The 26,504-nt window shown below is 38.8% G+C and overlaps 1 protein-coding gene across 2 annotated transcripts in view; it reads right to left on the bottom strand.

Moving 5' to 3' along the window:
• Positions 1-26,504, bottom strand: part of col27a1a (collagen, type XXVII, alpha 1a) — a 133,302-nt gene that overhangs the window by 44,338 nt on the left and 62,460 nt on the right. For both annotated transcript variants that reach the window (XM_028462745.1, XM_028462744.1), the window contains 8 exons: positions 23,191-23,244; positions 20,761-20,814; positions 20,555-20,608; positions 11,433-11,477; positions 5,748-5,801; positions 5,324-5,368; positions 2,701-2,754; positions 531-575 (listed from right to left, as the gene is read on the bottom strand). In XM_028462745.1, the coding sequence (XP_028318546.1) occupies positions 531-575; positions 2,701-2,754; positions 5,324-5,368; positions 5,748-5,801; positions 11,433-11,477; positions 20,555-20,608; positions 20,761-20,814; positions 23,191-23,244 (405 nt within the window). The remainder of the gene's footprint in view (positions 1-530; positions 576-2,700; positions 2,755-5,323; positions 5,369-5,747; positions 5,802-11,432; positions 11,478-20,554; positions 20,609-20,760; positions 20,815-23,190; positions 23,245-26,504) is intronic.

The following is a 26,504-nucleotide window of genomic DNA, read 5'->3' as shown; positions in this document are numbered from 1 at the left end:
AGTATTGAAATTAAATAATTTAATAGTTTATTAAATAATTATATAATAATAAAAATGACAAGGACAATTATATTTTTAAATTCCAATTCTTGTTCCTAGTTGGGCTTTTTTACATATTATAATTAATTCACAAAAATGTAAACGTAAAGATGCTAAAACGACATCGTACACACATACAAAAGCACATACAATCGTCACAATACTATATAAAAAAGATCTTTCTATTTGAACTTTAGTAATTGAGAATGTAATTGCAAGTGATTTTCAGGGGAAAAAATAATTGTAATTTATTTATAATTGGAAAAAATGCCAGTTACCATACTCATAATTGAATTGTAATTGAACATGGAAAATTAAAAATGTAACTGTAATTGACCCCAATCCCTGCTGTACATACTGTTATTATGAATAGATTGATTAGGGCGATACGATAAGCGTGCACTCCATTTCACATGATTAAACACCCAAAAATACATTTCATCACATTTTGGAAAAGATTGTCTGTAAAGTATGTTTAGACAAAACTTTACCGGCCTACCCATCTTGCCCCTCTTCCCTGGTTCACCGGGAATGCCCTGAAATTCCAAATAAGCCAGAGGACAGCAGAAAGAATGGGAGAAATGGAAAAAAAAGAAAGAAAAAAAAAAGAAACAGAGGAAAGAGGAAGAGGTCAGCAATTATGTACAATCATATAAAAATCCAAACATAACACATCATTAAAAATCCATATCGCTGTCATCCCCTGCATTAACAGATGTGAGAATCAGTGAGTAAACTCTCACATAAGCATTTAATACCAGAGGAGAAAATAACAGATTACAACTACTCACATTACTGTAACTGAGTTGCTTTTATGGGTACTTGTCAGTAATTTTACTTTTAAAAGAAGTATCTACCGTAGTTACATTTCTACACCCAACCACTACTGAGTAAATTATTACTTTATTCAAAAAAGAATTGCACATTTTGACACATTTTATTTCATACAGATGCCTTTGTGGAAAATAAATTAAGTTCCAATTGTGCAAGATTACAAGATCACTTACTACTTAAGTATGTTTTAAAAGAAGTTAAGTATTTCATTACATTTCTACATTATTAAAAAAATTGGTACCTTCAACCAGTGGTTCTCAAACTATTTTGGCTCAAGTACCAACATTTTGCTCAGAATACTGTTGGAAAAAAACAACTATAGAGCATAATGATGTTAACACACATTATGAAGAATCTCACTTAGTAAATAAGTGGAATGAAACAGTATGTTGTGCCTCCTGAAAATATTTATTTCTATAGTTTTTATCATTTTCTGTCATCTCCCACCTGGTATTGGACAAGACTGACTCTTGTATTTTCAATTCTTGTTCTAATTAAGATAATCATCATTATTATTGGAGTTTTCATTTTACACTAAGTAAGTACCCCCTGTAGTGCCATTGCGTACCGATTTCAGGTCATCAGTTTATGAAGGCATTTTAAACATAATCTATACGCAGAGGTGAAAGTAACGGATTACAAGTACTCACGTTACTGTAATTGAGTTGCTTTTATGCATACTTTTTTTAAGTATATTTCTAAATCAGTAATGTTACTTGTGCTTAATAACTTTTTAAACAAAGTAAAGTAATTAATTACATTTCTACACCAAACAAGTCAATTATTATATTTGTTTGAAAATGATCAACGGACATGGTGAAACTACAAAAAACCAAACAACAATCAAATGAATCACATCATAGCCGACCAATCAGATTAAACGTAATGTACTGTGCCAAAACTGCAGCGAATGCCGGTTATTAAGTTATTATTATTATATATATTATTATTTATTATCATCATTATTTATTTATTTAATTTGATTATTTATTTAAATTATTGTTTTTTTATTATTATTATTTATCAGTTATATATATATATATATATATATATATATATATATATATATATATATTTTATTATCATTATCATTATTTATTTATTTATTTATTTAAATTATTGTTTTTTATTATTATTATTTATCAGTTATTTCAGCCTGAGAATGTTTTTTTTTTTTTAAATCTTGAATTGAATTCATTGGCTATGTATTTTTTTCAATAATTGTACATTTTGACAAACCTTTTATAATCTTAAATGCTAAATGTGCCAATCAGAAATGACTCACGAGTAGCCCATAAATGAATGACTGATTAATCAAAACTAAACCTAAATCTAATTTTTTTGTCATAACCTAAAGAAAACTTTGGACTTACTTGTATTTGTATTCGAGTACAATTTCAATCAAGTAACAGTACTTCTACTTGAGTGGAAGACATCAGTTCTCTTTACGCCTCTGTTTGTATGTGCAGCTCATGTATGAAACATGCCAGTGGCTGGTAAAAGACAGGCCTGGCATGTTGTGACGCAACCCCCCGAAGCATGTCATAAGTAGGCTAATCACTCTGTGTTTTAGGGGCCTTTTTAGAAGAAGGCCTTGAAGAGTTCAGGCAGTTTAAAGGCTCTGAGACTGGGGGGGGGGCTTTTATCATATGAGTCATCAACACTCCCACACTGCTTTATAGCAGCTGAAGCCCTGTGCAGCTGGGAGATTGTTTCTTGCATTAAAGCAACACCGGGACTTCTGAATTCAAAGGCAGGAGACTTGTTATTGGATTTAAACAATGGTCAGTGAACATTTATGTGCTGTGTATAAAAAACATAACTCACTCTTTCACCGTCAGTTCCAGGCAGGCCAAAAAGGCCAGGGATTCCAATAAAACCCTGTAGGGCAGAGAAAGAAGGGGGATATTGATGTGAGGAGATGGCAGGAGAGTAGTTAAAAAAAAAAAGAATCCAGCAACTCCAACAGGTTTTAGAACTGGGTTTGGGGGGGGGGGGGGAGTCGACGGACGGGATGGGCTTCCATGAAGAACCAAGCCATGAGGCAAGTGTATATGCCCATGGACTGCATGGTGCTGGCTTCCACGATGTAGTCCAAGGGCACATACCCTCACGCCAGGGATCTCTGAAGATAGCCAGGACCTCACAGTGGGGGGGACTGAAGGGGGGTGGGGGCACAAACAACATCGTAGAACACCACAGGTCCAAGTTCAGCAGTGAGTTAAAGGGGAGTGTGAGCAGAGCAGATTAACACAATATGAAATACAGCATAAAAACAGAGAGCTAGAGCACGATGAAAGGCAGAGGTGAAAGTAATGGATTACAAGTACTCACGTTAGCTTTCATGGCTACTACTAGTACTTTTTTGAGTATATTTCTAAATCAGTAATTTTAATTGTTCTTAAGTACATTTTAAAAGAAATAGAGTAATTTCTTACATTTCTACACCCAACCATTACTGAGTAAATTATTAAGAAAATTACAACCTTAAACCAGTGGTTCTCAAACTTTTTGGGCTCAATTACCAACATTTTGCTCAGAATACTGTGGGAAAAAACAGGAAAGTGTCTATTTGTACGGTTGCCCTACCGACAACCCCCGGTGCGATTGGTACGGTTACTGAAGTACAAGTACGTAGCGTCTTAGGTTTAGGTTATAACCCTCTATCACTACAGAGCATAATGATGTTAACACACATTATAAAGAATCTCACTTTGAATGCGAATTTGAAAGTGGAATGAAACAGTATGTTGTGCCTCCTGAAAATATTTATTTCTATAGTTTTTATCATTTTCTGTCATCTCCCACCTGGTATGGGACCAAGACTGGCTCTTGTATTATCAGTTCTTGTTCTAATTAAGATAATCATCATTATTATTGGGGTTTTCATTTTACACACAGTAAGTACCCCCTGTAGTGCCATTGCGTACCGATTTCAGGTCATCAGTTTATGAAGGCATTTTAAACATAATCCATACGCAGAGGTGAAAGTAATGGATTACAAGTACTCACGTTACTGTAATTGAGTTGCTTTTATGAGTACTTGTACTTTTTTAAGGTATATTTCCTAAATCAGTAATGTTACTTGTGCTTAAGTATGTTTTAAAAGAAGTAATGTAATTCATTACATTTCTACACCCACCTGATACTGAGTAAATTATAATTTTTTGTTTTAAAATGATCAACGGACATTGTGAAACTACAAAAAACGTCCAGACAACAATCAAATGCATCACATCATAGCCGACCAATGAGATTCAATGTAATGCACGGCGCCAAAACAGCAATGAATGGAGGTGATTTTTTCAGAGCATTTATTAGTTATTATTATTTTTATTTTATTTTTTATTATTATTACGTGTTATTTATTTATTCAATTTATTATAATTCATTCTAATAATAATTATTATTATTTATCAATTTCACCCTGAGAATTTTTTCATTTTGAATTGAATTCATCAAAAAGTATTATTTCTAAATCAGAATTTTTACTTTGTTTTAAAATAAGTAATTAGTTACATTTCTACACCCAACCGATACATAGTAAATTATTCTTTATTTAAAAATAATTGCACATTTTGACAAACCTTTTATTTTATATAGATGCCTTTTGTGGAAAATAAATTAAGTTCCAATTGTGCAAGATTTCATCTCTTCTTTTTTAAGTTTATACATGAGATGTTTACTGTATGCAAGAGAATTGTGGCAAGATTTATTACCAAATATAAACATGGGGCGTGAAAGGAACTAGTAATTATTACTTTGAGTACTATTTAATTGAGCTACTTTTACTTCTATTTGAGTAGGATATATCAGTACTCATTACATCTCTGCTGAAAGGTGGCTCAGTCCGATCAGAGGGACTCGAATGCCTCCTTCAGACAGCAGGGCCTCATACGGAGCTTAAACAGGAAATTCCAGCCAGTGGGGGCAGGGGAGGCTTTAGAGAAGCCAAAACGAGCTGATAAAGAACCTTTATTGGAAACGCAACATAAAAATCACTGTTTGTGAGCAAAAAGCATGTGTGTTTCTTTGTTTGTGTACCTAAAGGGTGTGAGTTTGCATTGCAGACGCTTATCAACAGATATAGTGTTTGTGTACAGCCATGCAATGTTTACACTGCAAGTTAAGGCTCCTAAGTTCAGCCGTGCTATTAATAGGGTCACTGGATGGGTGCATATAAATGTGAGGTGGATGCTTTTGGACCTTGGTGCACATTTGCTTTTACTGTTTTTGCATATTCTTGTTGTGCATGCATCGTTTAATAATTAAAATTACAAAACAAAGAATGCATTTTGTGCAAAAATTCAACCCTTTGAATGCAATTTAAAGAGATATTCAAATGAGAGATGCTACACATAGGCTTTAATGCTAAAGTAACCTGGTTTATTATGAAGCAAACATTTAATTTAAGCAGTATATATGAAAGGAGGGACTTGAATCTTCTTACCCGCACACCTTTAGGCCCTGGTGGTCCTATGGGTCCGGGTAAACCCTAAAAAAAGAGGAAACTTTAGTTTCACAATACAGTTTAAAAATGTACTTCCAAGTCAATTATTGCTTAAAAAAATACAATACAAAACAAAACAAGGTAGGCACTAAAATGCTACACTGGTAATCAAAGCAAATAAAGCATAGTAGAAATCAAATAAAGGCATACATTGTTGTTTGGCAGCAGTGAAAAAAACTCCCCAATGAATCATTCAGGATTTATCAGAGCAGTAGCAGCTGTACTTTATCGACTTTTTTCTTCTTATTATTTTCACCCAAATACTTTCCCCAAGTCATCTATTAGGCTTAACCTAATTCCACTTGGCCCTGACTTGGATGTGTAAGCTAGCACTGTACCAGTCACAGTAGAGGATTTACTGCACCTGCCTGCCAGGATAACCTTTGGCACCTGGGCTTCCGACAAGACCTTGCTCTCCCTGTGGGGGAAAAAAGGAGAGAAAGATAGAGGAAGGGAGGGAGGAAAGGTAAGATGGGTGATCAAAAATCCAGCCAACAAACACACACAGGTAGTAGTATATGGTTTTAGTTATAGTAACCTACACATAGGGGTGGAAATGTGTAAAATAAGGCAAAAGATTTAAATGTTTTATTACCCGCAAAGGACTGGTCTAACTTTCTCTATTGAGTTTGACTTGAATTTTATAAGATGATAAAGTGGCTTACATGATGTCACGTCCAAATAATAATCTAATATAAATATTATTTTGAGGTTTCTTTAGTAATCTTTGGTATTTGTTGTGAGAACTATAAAACATGGTGAAATCTTGTCACAAATCATTACAAAAATGGATGTTTTATTTTAAAATGATCTCATCATCTTATTAAATCAAGTCTTAACAAAACATTTGTTTCCTTCTCTTTTTTGTGTGCAGAGAGAAAACATACACGTATAGACGCAAAATGTGCAAACTGGCCAAATCAAGTTTAATGACATATTTTGAAGAGTGAAATAGTTGTAGTTTTGTTTAGTGAAATCGAGATATCACATGACTGAACGCTCTCATTTCCTGGAGAAGGCAATATTATTGTTATTGATGCACAAATAATGCAACACTAAACTTTCTAAAACACTTAGGGGCGGATTCACAAAGATCTGAAATAAAGGGTGGTAATTCAGTTGCTTCCCTAAATCCTTTAGTGACGCAGTTTCCTCACCTGCTGCGCAGAATTCACTAAGATTGCAGCAATGATTAGTGCACGTGTAGAACTGGTGCAGACTGCCCTTTTTTAAATGAGCGTTTTGTACGTGTTGTGTTGAACATGGAGGGTGAACATGAGTGCGGAAGCGAAAATAAAAATTTGAAGCAACAGACTTGGAGGTGTCAGTAGAGGGAACAAATAAAAAAATGGATGAATTACAGCAGATAGATCGATATTCTTTATTCATCCCGCAGTGGAGAAATGTATGTGGATGTGACTGTGAGTGACGGATGGGTGCATGCGAGTGGTTGATCGGGTGTGTGTGAGACAGTGATTGTCAGAGGAGAGATGTGTATGCGTGCGGCTGATCACGTGCGTGTGTGTGAGACAGTGATCAGCGGAGGAGAGATGTGCGTGCATGCGGCTGATCGTGTGCGTGTGTGTGACAGCGACTCGAGGAGGATAGATGTGTGTGCGTGCGGCTGATCGTGTGTGAAACAATTATCAGCGGAGGAGAGATGTGCGTGTATGCGGCTGATCGTGTGTGAGACAGTGACCCAAGGAAGAGAGATGTGCATGCGTGCGGCTGATCGCGTGCGTGTGTGTGACAGCGACTCGAGGAGGAGAGATGTGCGTGCGTGCGGCTGATCGGGTACGTGTGTGTGAGAGAGTGACCCGCGGAGGAGAGATGTGTGTGAGTGCGGCTGACCGCGTGTGAGACAGTGACCCGCGGAGGAGAGATGGACGCACGTCTAGCTTTTTTTCTCTCTTTCCCACACACACACAACTGGAGCCTTTTTTTCTGTAAACATTTACTGCAGCGATGATCTCTGAGTGTGTGTTGCTTGTCAGTCGTACTATTTTCTGGTACTAAAACTATCACCGCAAACAGTTCCAGATTTCATGAATCGCATTGTTACGCTGCATAAATGTATTTGCATTTCCTCCTCCCATATGTTTGCTCCCCCTGGGAGATCTGCCAACTATGTATATCCATTAGGGGGAAATGCGATAAATGGATTGAGGGCGCATTGGGAAGCGCAGTTGCGGTGCATTCCCTGGGGTTTGTACTCCCTATTAGTGCATGAAGTGACGTTTGCTCACGTTTTAATACCACTAAACCTTTGGTGACTCCGCCCCAGACTCTTCTGAACATCATTCATCATCTATTCACAACAACTCACTATTCAGTTGGATTTCTATTCATCTTTTTTATTACCTACTATGTTTTGAACATAACTTCATGTGAATGTGTGGATTTGTCATTTTGGATGCTGCTGAGGTGAACTTTTTAGCAATTTTAAAGAACAATCACTTTTATACCATGTAGTCAAATAAGAAGCACTTTACAATATTGTACACTCAAGTATATTGTTTCCGTGTTAAGTCATCAATATCTTTTAATGTATTCAGCATTCGTATATAAATAGAAATATATTATACATGTGTGTGAATAAAGTAAGGGGTTGTCAAAGTATATGTGTGTAGGAATATAGAATAGAATAGAAGCCTTTATTGTCAATACATAAGAAACTGCACATGTCCCTACGAACAACATTCAACTACACACAAGCCAAACACACACAATCATCATAAAAAGGAACATAAGGTACAGAAAAAGTCTGTCGGAATAAAAAGTTAATTAGTATAAAAGTTCATCAGTATAAAAATGCATGGAAAAGTATGTAAGGTCCGCTATTGACTTTTTAATCATTATCATATTACACTTTTTTTAAATTATGCTGTAACATTTATTATAGATAATAGTTACATCAGTGATTCTCAACTGGTGGGTCGTGGACCTGTACTGGGTGGGTCGCGGACAGTTGGTCAAAAATAAATAAATAAATAGTTAATGTCTCTGTTGTTCAGTCTTTTGACAGGCATGCTGTGAAATGCATGTTGCACAGGAAAAAATATAGCTTCATGTTTAAAAAAAAAAAAAAAATTATATGTGTTTTTTCAACAGCTTTTTTTAAAAACTAAATTTGGTTGGTTGCCTTCTAAAAAAAGTGGGTCGGGATTTAATGACTGGCAAAATGTGGAGATGTTGCCTGAGTTGCATCAAATTTACTTTAAAAAAAGAGCATATACATTATTATAAAAGCCATTTTAAAATGCAAGTAAAGTAAATCAGTCGCAATGGTATGTCTTTTTCTGTGTTCACTCAATTAAGATGAATTAGATGATGAAAAAGAAGAAAAAAAAGGACACAGAAGCAGTTTGTGTTCATGTGTGACTTCCTCTCACAAACTCTGAATGAGCAGCCATTTGCCCTCCTTTGCCATTTTCCTTGCTTGGGTAAATATGGAACACGGTTCTGCCAGTTACAACCAGGTCTTTAAGTCAAGCTTTAAACTCTAGCCATCAGTGAGTAGCCACTCTTCACATGGCCCAGTGGTGTTTTACAGTACCACAGAGCTCTGGCCTTAAATGCACACCAGCTGGGTCCTTAAACAGAGCAGTCTGCGATGCCAAACAGTTGTGCTTATTATTCAATCATTGCTGCTATGGAGATGCAGACTCACGAAATGAGCTGTGGTCATCATCATCGGTGGGAAAAAAGGGGGCGTCTGAGGATGGATAGAGCAGAGTGGGAGGGTGTGATGATGACAGAGAAAAAGAGGATTGTTCCCTATGATGATGAGTAGTTGGGGGAACTCCCAAGGCCAAAGACACAGGGGTTTGCTTTAAACTCAGTAACAGTGAAAGGAATATTCCACTCTGCTTCTCATGACTAAGGTTTTTCCCTAATGCAAACTGTGGTGGGAGAGACATCCCAGCTGAAAATAGCTCTGAACATGAGGCTGTGCAGCCAAAAACCAGCCTTGGATTGGATGCAACCTCCCACAAAGTAGATATACACCCATCAAGTCCATTTTATTGGTTTGAGAAAAAAGACAATCTAGTAGAAAATAACGATTCATCTGTTACCAGTTTGTGAGACAGCCTGGACTGAGCAAGCAAGAGAAAAAACTGACCAAAAAAATCAAACGTTCTCCAAAGCTTGCAGTGTAACAGCGAGTGTGAGTGTGTCACTGTTGGCCCACTTGGCTTGTTCCTGTTTTTCTTCACTCAGTTTTCCTTCTATTTGGCATTGCTCTATGATATCCTGGAGAGTTTCACTCTAGCACACCACTTCTACCCAGATGTCTGCACTCACTACTTCAGAACTGGCTCCTCAGCTGTACTGTCTCTGCAGGCGTGTCTACAATGAGAGGCTGAGCCACCATATAAGTCACTGACAACTCAACCATTGATGATAGGAAGGAGGAGCAAATATGTACATATACATCAAACTATTTGTTCTAATTTGATGCAAGTTGCAACTTATTATAATGTGCGGTTTTATAGGAAGATATCCTTCAAACCAAATGTGTCATCGTTAAAGCCAAAGATTCTAATCTAGGGGACAAACATCTGTAGGACAACATAGATTTCTCTATAAAATCCAATTACTAAAGATTTTGGGCCTAAATGAATGCATTATGAGTAATAAATGTTAACAAACTCTCTCTTGTAAATAAGAAACATTGGCATACGTATCTAAAGCCAAAAGACCCTTTTTTATTTTGCTGAAAACAAATGTATTTGAGTATGAAATAGTGTTGGTGATGGATTCTTAATAGTTAGGATAGCATGGATTATTCCTCGGAGATATTACAGTATAGACTGGGATTGTCTTAGCTGCTCCAGGAACCCGCTTGTACTTACGGTTTAAATGCTCAGCTTAAGGAGTCACTAAAGGAAGAGTTCACTCAGAATACACTTTGAATTTAAAAGGTTTATTCAAGGAGTATGACACTTTGATTTTTCCCTGGTACATTGAGTAAATGTACAGCCCTCCCGCTGTAGCCGTCTCGCTTTAGCGGGAAGGAGGGCTGGAACCTGGGCTCTACAGACAATGACGGCTGGGGGAGTTGTTGCTTGGAGTCGCTTCAAAAGTTCAAATTTTTCAACTTTGAGCGACTAGTTCGTGCGACCTAGTCGCTGAAATCGCGCAAGTCACGTAGCTTGAAGGGTGGTCACTTGAAGTCGCGTCATTTACATTGATTTCGAATGTAATCTAGTTGCCAGAGTTGCGTTTGGTGTGAACGCACCTTAAGAGCACCGGATTTGCATTGATTCAAAGATATGAAAGATAAAAATAAATAAATAAATGATATATTACCTAACCTAAAATGTAATTTATTCTACATACAAATGTATTTATAGTTGAAAAATGGACTGCAATGAACTGGTGCCCTGTCCAGGGTGTACCCCCACCTAACGCCCATTTAGAGCTGGAGAAAAGCACCAGTAGACCCCCACAACCTTGAAAACAAGAACAAAAAAATGGATGGCTGGATTTTTTTTGTATGACCTAATTTTTTCTTACTATAAAATCTAATTGAGGTCAGATATGGATTTTGGAGACACAGCTTTACTTTAGTTAAATCTATCATTGCATACCTGCAAGAAACTAATTTGGCTCAGGTGGTAGTGGGTCGTCTTCTGATCGAGAGGTTGGGGGTTCGATCCCAGTACCTGACTATGTGTCGAAGCGTCCTTGGGCAAGACACTGAACCCTAAGTTGCTCCCAGTGGTCGACTAGCGCCTTGCATGGCAGTCCTGTCCCACTGGTGTGTGAACGTGAGAGTGATTGGGTGAATGAGCTGATATGTAAAGCGCTTTTAGACTGCTTCAGTGTGGGGATAAAGCGCTATATAAAATCAAGACCATTTACCATAATATATACACTTGAAATGGCTTTATTTTAAATTACCAAATGCATCAATTGTTGCAACAGACCATTAGAGTTTAATCCATGGAATTTAGACACAATCATATTCTATCAATCTCTCCAACACACATTGATGTTATGGAAAGTTAATGAAAGCAGATGTGACGAAGTGCAGCACACTTACAGGTTCTCCGGGGAGTCCGGGTGGACCTGGGTAACCTTTCTGTCCCTGTAAAGACAGAAAAAAACAGTCAACACATGACCAAGCAAAAGCTAGAAAGAGTTCACAAAGACCAAAAAGTAAATATTCCTTTTAACTGCGGCACTAGACAGATATACAAGGAGTCAATCTGCTCGTTTGTCAAGGGATCAGACTTTCCACTGGCCCTGTTCAGAGAGTAATAGTGCTGGGAGACGGTGCCTGGGTCGAGGCATGTGTGGAATATGAATATCTTCCTGTTACAGTCAAACAGCAATGTCCTCCTCCTGTAGCACACATCACATCCAATGGACAGCCTGACAGAGCGGCTGTCTTCTTTCTGCTGACCAGGCAATACCAATCCCCGGCAGATTTGGAAAAGAACTTAACCACAGGTGGGAAGACTTCACTTTCAGAACCACAGTTTGATATAGTGAGCGAGGCCAGAGAGACGAAAAAATAAAAGAATAGAAACACAAAGTCAAAACAGATGGAAATAGAAAGAAAAGACTCTTGTGCCTTTTTTCCTAAACCACAGATACAGACGAACAAGCCAAGACTCTGAGATCCTGTAAACCACCCTTTAGTTCTTTTATCTGACTGTAGTACAGCATCTTTCCTTCACCTCATGTTACACAATCACACTCTCACAGGCTTGTAGTTTAATAACAGGCCTTTAAACCTACAGCCTCGCATAACCTCGACATTCACAATCAGTAACTGTATCAACAGTCTACTTGAAGCAGTGTTGTGGTTTGAAATAAAACAAAAGGCGCTTGTATATTTTGTCAAGTTTTCCATCAAAAAGGTAATCATTGAATAATTTTCAGTGGTAGAAACTGATCAAAGCTCTGTAAGCACCTACTTCATTACATTTGATGCATCATCTGGTCACCACGAGGACGAGGGGGAGGAGATAGTGAAACACACAGTACATGAGTGCTGATAGCAGGGGCGGAGCTAAAGGGTTGACTTAGGAAACTGAATGGACAAGTTAGCATCACCAAATGTGATTAACAGGTCACTGCACAACACAGAGAAAAATGGTTACTTTCAAGTGTGAGTTCAGACGACTTACTTACTTTAGAAAATGATCATGGGGCAGCATGGTTGACTCCATACAAGTCTCACAATTCTACATAGTGCAGCTTTAAACCTAGTGTCAGTTAATGTGTAGTATTATGAGAAGAAAAAAACTGGTGAAATTTTGTATTAGATGTAAAAGTGCATGTTTGCATTTGGACCCCCTGAAAAGCTTCAACATCCATCTTGCACGCGATTATACTAGTCCCTCCGTTTGTTAGATCTGTATAAACACCAATGTCTGTCATCCATACTGTGTAGAAGGTGTTTACACCTACCTCTGAGATAAACAAAGCCCATGTTCCACTGGTTATAATGTGCATGTATGTGTAAAAACAATGTCTTCTCCCAAGCATTACATTTTAAATCTCAGTTTTATAATTACGATGCATATGTTTGCTTGACAGCCAGCTACATGCTTCTCATTCTGAGCACCGGTGTGTTTGTAGGAAGCTTTGCCAATCTGATTGAAAACAAAATTTTGTTTTCCATCCCCATCATGACCGAACACATGTTTAAAGGAAAGCACTGACCCACTGCTTTGCTCCAGTATGCAAACACTTAAACACGCAGGCACACACACACATGAACAGACAGGAAGAGAGAGTAGTAACACACACACACACAAAGACACTTGTACCTCATTTTAGCTCCTTATTACATGGCTTAGTTGGAGTACAAACACATGTAGCAGATTATGTTCACAGGCTGTGCTGTGAGGTTACACAAAAACACACACATGCACGCACACATACGCGCACACACAAAACATAGTTACACAAAGGCACACCTAAACAAACCCATGGGCTGTGTTCAGAATATCATACTAACACTACTCATACTAAGTCTGGCTTCAAAATTAGTATGTAGCACATTCACATTGGCTAGCATGGAAAAATTGAGTATGTGAGAAATACCCGGATGTATACTATAAACTCAACCGCACCATGATGCATTGCTAGCGGAACTTAAATGGCCCTTGGAAAGGCTTCAAACTAAAAGTCACCATCGCCTTTTCAAAACAAAAGCAACTCTTCTTGTCTTCCATACACTTTTGTAAACAGAGCTCTTGTTTTGAAGTTTGGGTTAGGGATGTTTAATTTTTAGCTTGAAACTGTCTCAGGATAATTTTATGTTCTGCTCGCAATGCATCATGGGGCAGTTAAGTATGACTAGCATGCCCACCGTGAATACCGATATAGTATACATCTGGGTGTTTCTCACATACTCATTCTTTTTAAACTATCTAATGTGAACGCACTACATACTAATTTTGACGTTAGACTTAGTATGAGTAGTAGTTGGTATGCGATTTCGAACACAGCCACACTCAATCGCCCCATGATGCATTGCGAGCGGAATGTAAAATAGTTCTGGGACCGGCTTCAAGCTTAAAATCAAACATCCCTTTTTCAAAACCAGAGCATTTCTTGTCAATTAGTTGTTTTTTTTTTAACCGCTTTTGTAAATATGGCTTTTGTTTTGAAGTTAACCAGAATATTTGTCATTAACACAATGGAAAATCATGAAATGGCATAAAATGTGTTTTTGCAAGTTTTATGGATACAACTACTAGGTTCTACTTGGTCACTTTCTCGCTTAAAATGCTTTCAGAACTTTCAAAGGTGGAGAATCAACAGAGATATTTAGCCTCAGTGTGATTCAGGTTTTTGCCGTTGTAGGTTCCAAACGCATCTTGGGAAACTTGGAAGTATACTTCAGTGGGAATGCTCATCATCCTACTCCTCCTAACCATACTTGTAGTATATAGTAGACAGTATATACTCATTGAATTTGTAGTGCATAGTACGGAGTATGTCCTGCTATTAGCTGTAGTCTTTTAACCTGAACTAGACCATCTGTGATCCTTATCTGTTTCATTAGGGCTTGCTAATGAGAGAGGCCAGACCCATCGATTTGCCTGTTTACAATGCCACTTAATGAGCATGTGTGTTTAATCAGATAAACCCCATTGAACGCTTTTCATTTAAAAACAGCTCGTTGGTAGCACCCTAAACCCCCCAGGGAACACTGAGTACATTTTGTTGGAAAGTAAAATAAAAGACACATTGTGTCCGTTGATGACAGCTTCTCAATACACACTTAACTTTGTGGGTGTTCAAATAAGTACAGACCTCAGACCACAGATAATAAATAGGCTTACACTGTCTGTCTCTGCTGGACAGTGCCCCAGTGGCAAGAATATACTGCTCACCTCATTAATCTAGCTTTCATCCTACCACCTCCAGCTTTCCAAAATAACTCCACAGCATGGAGCCAGATGATTGCTGGAGGTAATGGTGCGACTCCTTGCTCTCGCCACATGTACAGGAGAACATAAATGCTTCATGTGGCTTTTCTCACGAGGACGGATGGAACAACTCCTCCAACCGAAAAAGCCACTCAGCAGAAAAATAATCTCCACTTGCACTTTACGAAGCATCTTTCACTACAATCGGAAGACAAAAGGGAATGATTATCTTCGTGCATAAAGAAAATGATGGTTGATTTAAAATCGCCCACTGTGTTGATGAGCATGTGGATTTGTTAGTTTGAACAGAGAGCAGAAGCTGAATGAAGAGAGTTTGGTTTGGAGCGAATCCTCTGAGATGACATGAAGTACAATAAACTGGCATGTAGAAATACAGAAAAGGGAGTATAATGAATACTGTCTAGTCCTAGTGGGGGAAAAACACAGCTACGGCTGTTAGAAGTGTGGTTTGGGTTTTATGTGAAAGGAAAAAGATCTGTAACAGTACACACAGCTCCAGACACGCTATCTACCTGCGTATGTGCACGCATGCTAGTACATTTTTTGATGAGGGCACAGGGCTGTGTCATATGTGAAAAACACACTTGTAAAAAGCACATGTAGTCTGACCTAACATGGACAAAACTTTTATCCAGACATAGGTTGTGTTGGAAATGTCATACGAACATACTACTCATACTAAGTTTGATGGAAATTTAATCAGTAGTACATTCACATTAGATAGTATGAAAAGATTGAGTACATGAGAAACACCCGGATGTACAGTATACTATATCTGGATATTTTTTAAGTATGCATGGTGGGCACACTTCCAAGTTTCCCAAAATGCATTTCAAACCTACAATGACAAAAACTTGAAGCCCACTGATCGCAATGCATCATGGGGCGGTTGAGTACGACTAGTGTGCATACTTTCAAAATGTCCCCAGATGTTATACATCCGGGTATTTCTTGCACAATCAATGCTTTCATAACTTTCAAAGGTGGAGAATCAACAGAGATATTTAGCCTCAGTGTGCTTCAGGTTTTTGTCGTTGTAGGTTTGAAATGCGTCTTGGGAGACTTGGAAGTATAATAATCAGTAGACAGTATATACTCATTGAGTTTGTAGTGTATAGTACAGAGTGTGCAAGTGTTTATGATAATGCAGTTTTCAAATGGATGTTGCTTTTACTTGGTAGATTACAACTACAAACCATTTTCATGAAGAGAATTAATACATTCAAACAGAGATTTCCTTTAAAGATGGACATTATTATTTCAAAATTACATTATCTTATCAAACATTCAAGTTTAAAAGCCTGGGTTGTAGATTTTACTGCTTTAATACTGTAACATAGTCACAAATCGGCACATCTAAAACCGTTGTAGAATGGCTTAAGCAAGCTCAGAACTTGACACAGCATCAAATGTTTAAAAAAAAATAATCCATCCCTCAAAAAGGTTAAGCTTGGGTTTACAAGCGGAAAAGGCACAGATAGTGTGACAGATGGTGAAAGCAGTGGAAAGAGAAACAGAAGAATAAAGGTGGTGCACTTGTGTAGTTACAGCAGCCTTGTTCGTGTAGTAGCTGAAGTCTTGTCCCCTCTGCCTGACCCGACCTGCCATACTGAAAAGCCATTCACAACCTCAGTAGAACAAATGTTGTACAGGGTGGAACATGTTTGGCTCGTCCGCCAGTGTAAAAAATCCCACTCCACTATCACACTTTTGAAGAACGTCTGCTTTTCCCATTAGGGTTTGCCATGGAAAACCAGCAGACAGATTCCTGCATTCCCAACTCCAACGTCCATATTTAAGAAGTGGTGTTTGTGTTTGGTTGTGCGTGACGAAGAGGTGGACAAGGTAGAGGGGAAAAATACAGAGGAGAAAAATCAAAAAACTACAGTTGTCCCTTTTTCCGAAACCACAGAAATTCAAGCATATTCAAGAGAGAAAGAAGGAGTTCAACCGTCAAAGAAGAAGAAGAAGCAGAAGTAGAGGCTTAATGGTGTTTCATGGTGGCCTTAAAGTGTAAATGCAAAAGCCAATAAAAGTCAATATTTCCTGTCAATACTGGAATGACCTTGGCCTTGGAAAGACCTGCTTTAAAGGGAACAAAGACCCTTTGAGAACATCAGCACTTCAGTGGTCGGGATACTGACTCACACATGTGCCATAGTGCTACGTTTCCAGTGACGATTCAGTCACGTCAAAAGAACAACACTCAGTGAACTGAGAATCTACCAAGGAAAGAGAGGATGAGGCAAAGGAATCGCATCGACCAGTACTTCTTATGAAACAACCAGTTAAATCAGTCAATTGAAGCACAGGAACGGGAACAAAACCACAGTTTGCAGTGCATTCGCACCCCTGTCACTGAAGAAATTTGTACAACTGCAGAAATGCCGGTGAAGGACTCTACCCAGCCACAGAGAACATCATAGGAAGAGATCAAAGAGCAGACACTTCCTAGGGAGAAAAAAAACCAAGCCAATCAGAGCCTTACAGAAAGAACGTCATATCTCCTGCGCCAAGCAGTGCCAAAACAAACATGGCCCCCGCCAGGGAGAAGTTGTTCGGAGCTGCACTCTGCTCTGTTTTAAACAACCTGGATATATCGTTGAAACCACAACAAAGCTTTCAAACCGTAAGTCTGTACCATACTACACGCTATATGCTATGGTCGTCTTCGTTTGATTGGTTACTGCGTGTGTTTGTCCGCTCAGCCCCCTAGAACTCAAACGCCTGGTGAGCACTTCCAGATTCATTGCCTGTATTAAACATTGAATAATACAAGAAGATTAGGATGGATTAAAGGCTAAAGGCTCAAACATACTTGGGCGAACACCCACAAAGCGGAGTCGGCCAGGAGTACAAGGACTACAGAGAAGGGAAATGTAGGATTTTAATGGAAACTACTATACGGCGGTGTGCCCGGGTATGTAAGCTCTGAGGAGAGCGGACAGTCTGTTGTGCACGGAGTCCGCCCAAGTATGTTTGAGCCTTAAGTGTGAAGTGGCCCAAAGCTGCAGACAGGAGAAAGTGGGAAACAGTCATGGAACACAAACTCAGGCTTGATCACCTTGTAGCTGGCCACCTTTGATGAGGGCGTCTAGTGTTCGAAACATTACCTAATTAAAAAAAAACACAACTGATGATGCATCGCAAAATTTCAATCCTTCCCATAACTGAGACACAGCTCCCATGCCACTGCCAAATGGTAAACCTCACGTTACTATGATCTTTTGGCACAAAGGACTATTTAACATCACGTCTTATGTTTAATGATTCTGAATACAACAACATGTGTATACATCTGTATACTCCAATTGCCTTTTATCCAAGGATTTACTGCAGAATGGAAATGTGGTTACATGGAACATGATTCCTCATGCTGGATAGGAAGTATGCCTTACATGTGATGATTAATTGACCAATGCCTAAAGCATCTACTAATGATGTCAGTTTATGTGTGTGTTTTGGAGATGTTGCCATGGCATTTGTTTCTCCATATAATCAGTTACGATGGTGTTCTGATAAGAAGGGGGCGTGGCAAGTCTCTACTTGGCTTTGTTACCACAATTTTCAGAAGGGTCCTTTTATATCGTAACAGGTCATTCAACTGTCAACCCCGGCTCAGTGTCTTGTATATCACATAAATTAGGTTTGCGAGGAATCCCAGAGTTTTTTCCACCGGCTTTACATTTTTTCCACTCCGTGTGAAAGACAGAGACGGAGACGTAAAAACAGACACATACACACTCGTGCAAAGTGAAAAGCAGGCTCCTAACAAAAGCCATATGTTTAGCATCAAGTAGCTGCCTATCTACAGGCTACAGCTCTAGCACAGAGTGCCATGGCTTAGAGAAGAAAGCAGAGGAGATTTACACCTCGGCTGAAGTGCGCACAATCACCTGTTATTTTCAATCGCTCAAATAACTTCTCTACTTTGTTTGAAAGGCGTGTCTGGCTACACTGTATGTGATGCATAATGTGACTGTAGCTTGTTTATATGAACTTTCCACTATCTCTAGGTTTGTGTTTACAACTAAGAAAAAGAGGAGTGGATTATTTTGGTGCGTGCCAGCGACTCAAAACATGAACCTGACTTTGTGATCTATCAATTTTCAATGTCTGATTTCATTTCTAATATTCATTGAAAATATTAGTGTTTCTTTGCCTTTCAATTCTATCAAAATTTTGCGTTGCCCCAAAATTTTCATGCCATTTTGCAATTAGTCCACAACAGATCGATCCAAAATATCAATATTAACAGTGTTGTTATTGGTAATGGATGATTCCAGTTGAAAAAGATTGATACTCCAGTTTCATCTGCTGCAAACATGTACATAACTATACAAGTATGAAATGTGTAGAACAGGGGTGTCAAACTCATTTTAGTTCAGGAGCCAAATACAGACTAGTTTGAGCTTCAGTGTGCCACAGAATTTAGATGGAAAAAAGACAAAATTCAACATTAATGTGCCCTGGTTTGTACCTCCACATATAAATGATATTTAAATGATAAAGTATGAGTAGGTCAGTCCCTGCAGGATTTTCCATTAAATTTCCCAGATTTTGAGAATTTGGGAAAATTTCATGAAATAATTTGAGGAAAATTGACCAGGTTTTGAAAAAAAAAGTGAGAGTTAATTTACCAATTTGAGAATAAAAATGACTGCTGTCATGTGATATAAGAATCACCAGCCTTCCCTAAAGAAGGGTAAGAAAAACTTAATTAAAGGGAGGATATAAAAAGAGAGGGCAGTGTTACACCTTGGTGAGGGGGAAGGGAACAGGGAAGAGGGAGTTAGGGTAGCACAATAGAAGGGGTTGGGAAAAGATGACTATTCTATGGTGAGAGTGCAATGTGATGCTACAGTTGTGCATATTGAGGATGTAAAATTCTAGTCAACAAAATAAACACTGCTGCATAAGAGTATAAAAGTGCAGGTTGGACTTCTTGCTCTTCATAACCTGGGTTAGAGGTTAACTGCACTCTCTTGATAAATATATAGAGGTGAAGGTGATTGTGATTTTGTGTGTGTGTTTGACTGCGACTGTGTGTGAGACAACAGTGAAAAAAGTAACTTTTTGCTCAACAATACAGGACATGCTGAGCTGTTCTCTGCTTGCCAATGTCGGTTGAATCATAGTTTTTTCCAAATTTGCTGAGCCAGACACTATATTTACCACAAATGACTGAAGTTCCCCACCCCCCCTCCCACTCACAAAACAAGCATGCTTCTTCCTGGTTATTTTCTGACGGCGTCTGTATGCCCACACAAACAGAAGCACAGAGGAATGCATTCACACGTTCATGAATGTGGCTTCATAAACACCTCAGACTTTCCCCTTCAACAGCCTCTACCCATGACTCTCACATCTAGCAGGAACCCAAGCCAACTCTTCTCTGTCCTCCACTCATGAATCACTCAAGCTTTGAACAATCTAGCAAATTTTTGTTTGATAGAAGTGCTGGATTCCCAGTCCTCCTAATTCAACCATTAACATGAGCCAAACCCCTTCATCTCTAATGACATCCTGGCTGCCAACACTAAGACCTGGGAACATATGGAAGGAATGGTGAGCGCAGCACAAAATCAGAAAGGAGTGAAGAAAAGCAGGATTTTTCCAAATGATAGCATACATAAAAACTGCACAAAGGGAACATGAAAATTACACGCTGTTAAGGCTGCTCGCTTGCATTTTAACCAAAGAAACTCAAACAAAGTCATGTATTCTGAAGATCTGAGATGTTCAAACTTACCTTTCGACCTTCTTGGCCAATAACTCCAACAAGACCAATGATTCCTGGGTCTCCCTGCAACACAAAGCCAGAAAAAGGTCAAACATGGAAGATTGGAAAATGCTTTATTGCACAAAAACAATCATAAAACTATTTGTCTTGCTCACCAAAATCTTCACCATGTACAAAACTATTTGTTGCATTTCAATAAAAAACACATTAAATACCTTCTCTCCTTTTGGGGCCGGTCCAGGTGAGAAGCCAGGGTCCCCCTTTTTACCCTGAGAGAAACACCACAAAAACATCACTTGTTAGAAAATGACAGCTTCTAATTGATTATCAAAACAGAGTAAAACTATATTAATGTTCAAAAAATGTATCAAAGTTTCCATCCATAAATCCCAAAACAATACCAATAAAAAACCTAAACTGGTTGAGCAATCGCTTGCTTAGGGCTAGAAAACTTTATTGTCAGCAGGTAACAATAACGAGGCTCGAACACATCAAAGCTCAACGCAAGGGATCGGAAATTACAGCACTCCTTTTTCAGACTCCGGTTCTTTTAACAACTTTGTTTCATTTATGACCGATGAAAGGGCAAAGATGGAGGTGCACCCCCTGAAGGTTTCAAACACTTCATAATTTTTCTTTCAACACACTCCTCAGGTAGAACAAACAGCATGCTCTGCACCACTGTGCACTGGAAAGGCTTTATTCACTGTGGAATTATTTAAACCCATGCTCATTTTCCCGAGTCTTTTATTGTCTATGTGTTCTTTCTTACACACTTTAAACTCGGAAGTTTCAGAAAAGTCCATACCATTTTGTGGCATATGTGGACATAATGCAAGTTCAGGTGGGGGTGGTTAATAAGACAGGACAATTAAACTACCAAAACCACAACCACTTTAAACCTTTTTTAAAAGTTGATTACCGGTAAAATTTTTTCTTTCATTCATTAAAACGTACAGATAATCAATCTACTTGCTAAATGGAAATGCGAGTCAGCGTCAATACCTGCATTGACCAGAACCAAGGACAAGAGAGTTTAACACAACAATTACCGTACATTGCGAGCAAAAACCTCTCCCAAGCGTCAAATCTCCTCTTTTCCAGATATTAGCAGTTATCTGGATCAATGATCCTGATCATGGTACCATGATCATTCACACTTTAAAAGCTTTAAACGAATTTCTATTCCCATTAATATAGATACAGTCGGTTGAAATGCGCCATTTGGATCTGATGTGGATGAAACGCAATGGGGTAAGTGAGGGTGCATTCACACAGACAGATCCTTGACTGATTAAAACACTCTAGACTTTGTTTGCATGTTCCGAAAATGAAACCTAGAGCAGATCAAAGAGGTGAATTCTAGAGTGATTGTTTTTGTCGGTCATGGAGAGTTTCCAATCGAAGTCTAGAACAATTAGGTGCACCATGAACACAACCGCTCTCGGAGTAGATCAAACACAGGAAGTATTGGCAATGATGTAGACCGCACAGGATTGTGGGAGAACCAGCGACGGTTCAAAACAGAGCTTTAAAACCACCAAACGTATGTCAACATGTTGCTGCTCCATTGTTGAAGGTTGTGAAAAAGCAAACGGAGGAGGCAGAAGTCTTTGAGCACTCTTAAGCGCTCACTTTGACCCACAGATGAGAACCTTTTCTTCGGTTTTCTGGTTTTCTGCCGAGAGAAGTCTTTACTCCAGAGGCTGTTTGGAGTGGATAAGAAGTTGCGCTCTGAACGCAAACCGAGCCAATCAAAGGTGATAAAATTATCAGCTGTCCTCCGCCCGTTTGGATAGAGTACGGGACTAAATGTCATCGCAGTGGTCATTTGTGCAAGACGTTTTTATAATGCACTTAAAATACAAGTATTGGTCCCTACTCTGTGCTCTAAGCACACGGGGTCAAAGGTCGAGGGTGTTAGCTGAGACACACATCACCCGTCCAGACAATCACAGAAGGGACGCAGAGAATTTGTCATGTGCCGACTCGCCTTCTTCTTACACACTTAAACACGATGGATTTATTCTACTTCTCAACACTTTGTATTTTTTTTTCTTGGGGCTCAGATAAATCACCCTGTAGTTCAAACAGACCTTTTTATTTTATTGCTCAAATTGTTAACAAGTCAAACAGTGACTGATCACACAATCTGCATTATTTTAAAACGTTTGTGCCTCTTGTAGCCTCGACTTTAGGGACAAATTCCAGAGGAAATCGGTCTGGAGGTTGTGAAACGTGAAACTGCATTTTAAGCATTTATGGAAAATTCACATATTTAAACACGGGTTGATTTAGGACCGTGTAAGGGAATTCTGAGACTGACCTCTGCAGCACATGTTAAACTCATACAGCAGTTGTAGTCAAATGTCAGCCCTGTTGTGAACTTAGATGGCCTTCACTCTTCAGCTATAAAACTCCATTGCCCCTGTTCCTCTTTATGAGTTCCAACTGATAAACAAAAATCCCAACGTGAACACATCCGTGTGGGATTATCATTCAAATTCGGTTGTGAGAGAACTTCATTAACGCACATTACGCTGATTTGTGAGGCTGGTGTATAATAACAGAGGTGTTTAATGTGGCAGCTAAGCTCCTAACAGGGTTGAAGAACGGTGGTCTTGTTTCTCATGAGTAAAGAGTACCTTGAGCCCTGGTGGACCAGACCGACCGGGGTTTCCATGGGGACCAGGAGGACCCTGTGGAAAAGCCATAAAGAGGATAATGCAATCAAAACATGATTGTTCTTAATCAATCTTCAGATTGGTTTGGAGCTGAGACAGAAGGCCGACTTGCTACTGTGAACAAGAGGAGAAGAAGAAGAAGAAGAATTAGAAGAAGGGGGCGGAAACTGTCTGGAGAGCCTCAACTTCTTTTATGCTTTCCTAACCTATTTTCCTTTACATCAGCAATGTGTGTGTTCATGTGTGTGTGTGTTTGTGTGCGTGTAGTGAGCAGTTTGGGGGTAAATGCTGATGGAAAATGGGGCTCTCTGGAACTCCTTTTAGCATAAGTGCTTTTCCGTCTCCCCCTGTTACCGCCACACTACTCTACCACCCCCATGCTCACCATAAATACTCATCCAACCTTTGGGACCTGATGCACGCACACACACACACACACACACACACACACACACGAAAACAAAAACACATTTTTTTAGGTCTTAATGAGTATGGCAGATAATCTCATATAACATTTTCAATTTGTTCTCCAGTGTTAGTTTCACTGGCAGCTCCTGAAGAAATGAACCCAGACACTGAGGGATTCAAAGTGGTAGTATATTAGAAATGTGAGCATCTCACTGAGTCTAAAGATCCCCATTGGGGGGGTTGATTTGCAGCAAAGCTAAACGAATATGTACTACTTTTTTCTCTGGTTTGAAGAACAGTCAGACAGACCCATGAAGGGCCACTATGTGTCTGCCTTTCATCAATCTGTCTGACTGTCTGCCTTTTCTTCCTCTGAGTGACTTTTTCCGGTGGACTACTGACCCTCACCCCTGCCCTCCACGTGGTGTTGCACCATCAGGGCCCCTAACCTCAACCCCTATCCTGGGTCAGGGGTTGATCCAGTCAGAGAGGGTGGAAAAAGAGTCACAAATGCTTTAAGAGCTGGGTCGTTGCGTTGCTTTGAGGATGAGTCAAAACAACTCAGCAAACTATTATGTTGGCGATCTGTGATGCAGCATCAAAACCTTGACATTAAAATCCTGGTTTTGTACAAAGAGAAAGAAGAAAAGGAGACATGTCGGGGTTTGGTCTGGGTTATAGGGCGCTGAAAAACGCTTTGAAGCAAAGCTGAAAAACAGACAGACAGACTGGCTGGGTGCAGACATGACTACATCCATGCCTTTTTCTGTAACTGATGTTTATGTCTGAAAATATGAAAAGGGCCTAACAAAACATGACTTAAAAGGGTGTTTTTTCCTGCTTTAATAAAAAACGGTGAACATTTCAATATAAAAATAGATACACAAAGACATGTTTACATTAAATATAATGTCAAACTTAAAGTTCTCAATGGCATTTATTCAGACGCTTTTTTTCAGGAAGTTTACTTTGATCTCCGGACATGTTTCGGCTGCTGAACTGCAGTCTTCCTCAGAGGCATCTTCTGATGGCTTTGATGCATTCTTATAAGTTGTTACTGAGCGTGGCCAACCTGACAATTTCACTTATTCGTACAACTGTTCCTCAGGAAATCCACCTTGATCTCCTGACATGTTTCAACTGTCAGTCTTCGTTCGTTTAGAGGCGTCTGCTGATCACTTTGATGAAAGCGATCAAACCTTAACATATTATTCCTGGAAAAAAAAGTTGTTTGAACAAATTAAACCTGAACATATTATTAAGAAAAGAAGACAAAATAAACTTGAAATTATTCTCAATATCGTGATCATAATAATTTTGTCCCAAGGTTTTTATTGCTTTTTTCTCCTCTGTTTTGTTTTTTTGCATTCCTCAAAAGTGGTTGCTTCCACTTAGAGTTATGGATATTGTTGTTTCCTAGAATAAACTTTCAGCAAACAAGACAAGCCTGAATTACAAGCTTCACAATCAACCCTGTGGTTGACCACCGACTGGGCAGTGCCAGTGCTCTGGTACAGGCACAGGCTGGCACCAACGTTTCTCATGTTCTCTTTCTGCTTGGCAGGTGTCTAATTAAGAAACACCAGGGTGGAGTAAGTCAAAACCACCAATCATTGTGGCTTCTGTGGAAGCAAAGCTGCGAGTTCTGTGCAGTTCATTACAACTCAAGAATGAGCGAAAATTGTAGGAAACTTTAAAAGTGGCCTCGATATTAATTTTTTAACACGTCTGTGGTTCAGTCAGACCTGCTCCTAAATATACCAAAACTTAATTACCTTATTAGAGCCAATATTCACACTGTGTGTGATGCATTACATCACTTTCAGTGTCAAACACCCACATGGAATATTGTAGACGAAGCCATTTAATGAGCTACACTGTAAACGTGATCTGACTTTGAACAAAGCAGCTCATAAAATACATTTTAAATGCCTTTACATCCTCTGCTTTAAAGATAAAAATCATCTTGTTTGGTGCGGTGCCAAATAGGAGCCGAAGGGGGCATGTCTGATTAACTAATGTTAGATCAAGAGAGCATGTGAAACTACTGGATGTCTTCATAATTAAAGATCACAGTCTGCACACACACACACACACTACATTAACTTTGCCTCAAAGGAATAAGGAAAATAATTCACTGTTTGTTAAAGTCTTACAAGCGTGTCGAGGGAAAAAGCCAGGAATCTGCAACTTAATGTCAAATTAAACCTCATAATAACAAAAGCAGATGGTAAAAAGTAAATGGAAATGGGGGAAAGCTTTGAACGCCAGCTACTGTAATCTAAATTTTGATTCATGCGTTTACCACTTTAACAGTAATGAACCATAATGGTGATGACATAGTTAGGATGTAAACTCAAAGTATAACAGTTGGTATGAAAATGCAGGAACTTATTAGAGTCATTTTCCAGACGAGAGGCAAACACACAATTTATATTTGAGATATCGGAACCTCCTAAAAACCAAATGTGCCTCCTTCACGCATCAACATAGTGCAGCAATCAGAGGTCAAAGTAATGGATTACAAGTACTCACAATACTGTAATTGAGTTGCTTTTATGGGTACTTGTGCTCATTTTGAGTATATTTATAAATCAGTAATTTTACTTGTATGTTTTAAAAGCAGTAAAGTAATTAGTCACATTTCTACACCCAATATTATTATTTTGTGATTATTTATTTATTTAATCCAGAGGTGGGCAACTACTATCACAGCAGGGGCCACAAAACAAAGTGTGTTTATGGTAATTTTGTGTGTATTTCTGTCATTCTATGTATGTTTGTTGTTGTCTTGCTTGTTATGATTGCGTTTGGTAATTTCTGTTGTCCTTTTGTGTATTTTACCCTGTAAAAATGTTTTTTGGAGT

This window comes from Gouania willdenowi, chromosome 12 (genome assembly GCF_900634775.1).
Source record: "Gouania willdenowi chromosome 12, fGouWil2.1, whole genome shotgun sequence".
Classification (NCBI taxonomy): Eukaryota; Metazoa; Chordata; class Actinopteri; order Blenniiformes; family Gobiesocidae; genus Gouania; species Gouania willdenowi.
This window is presented reverse-complemented; position numbering and strand designations above follow the sequence as displayed.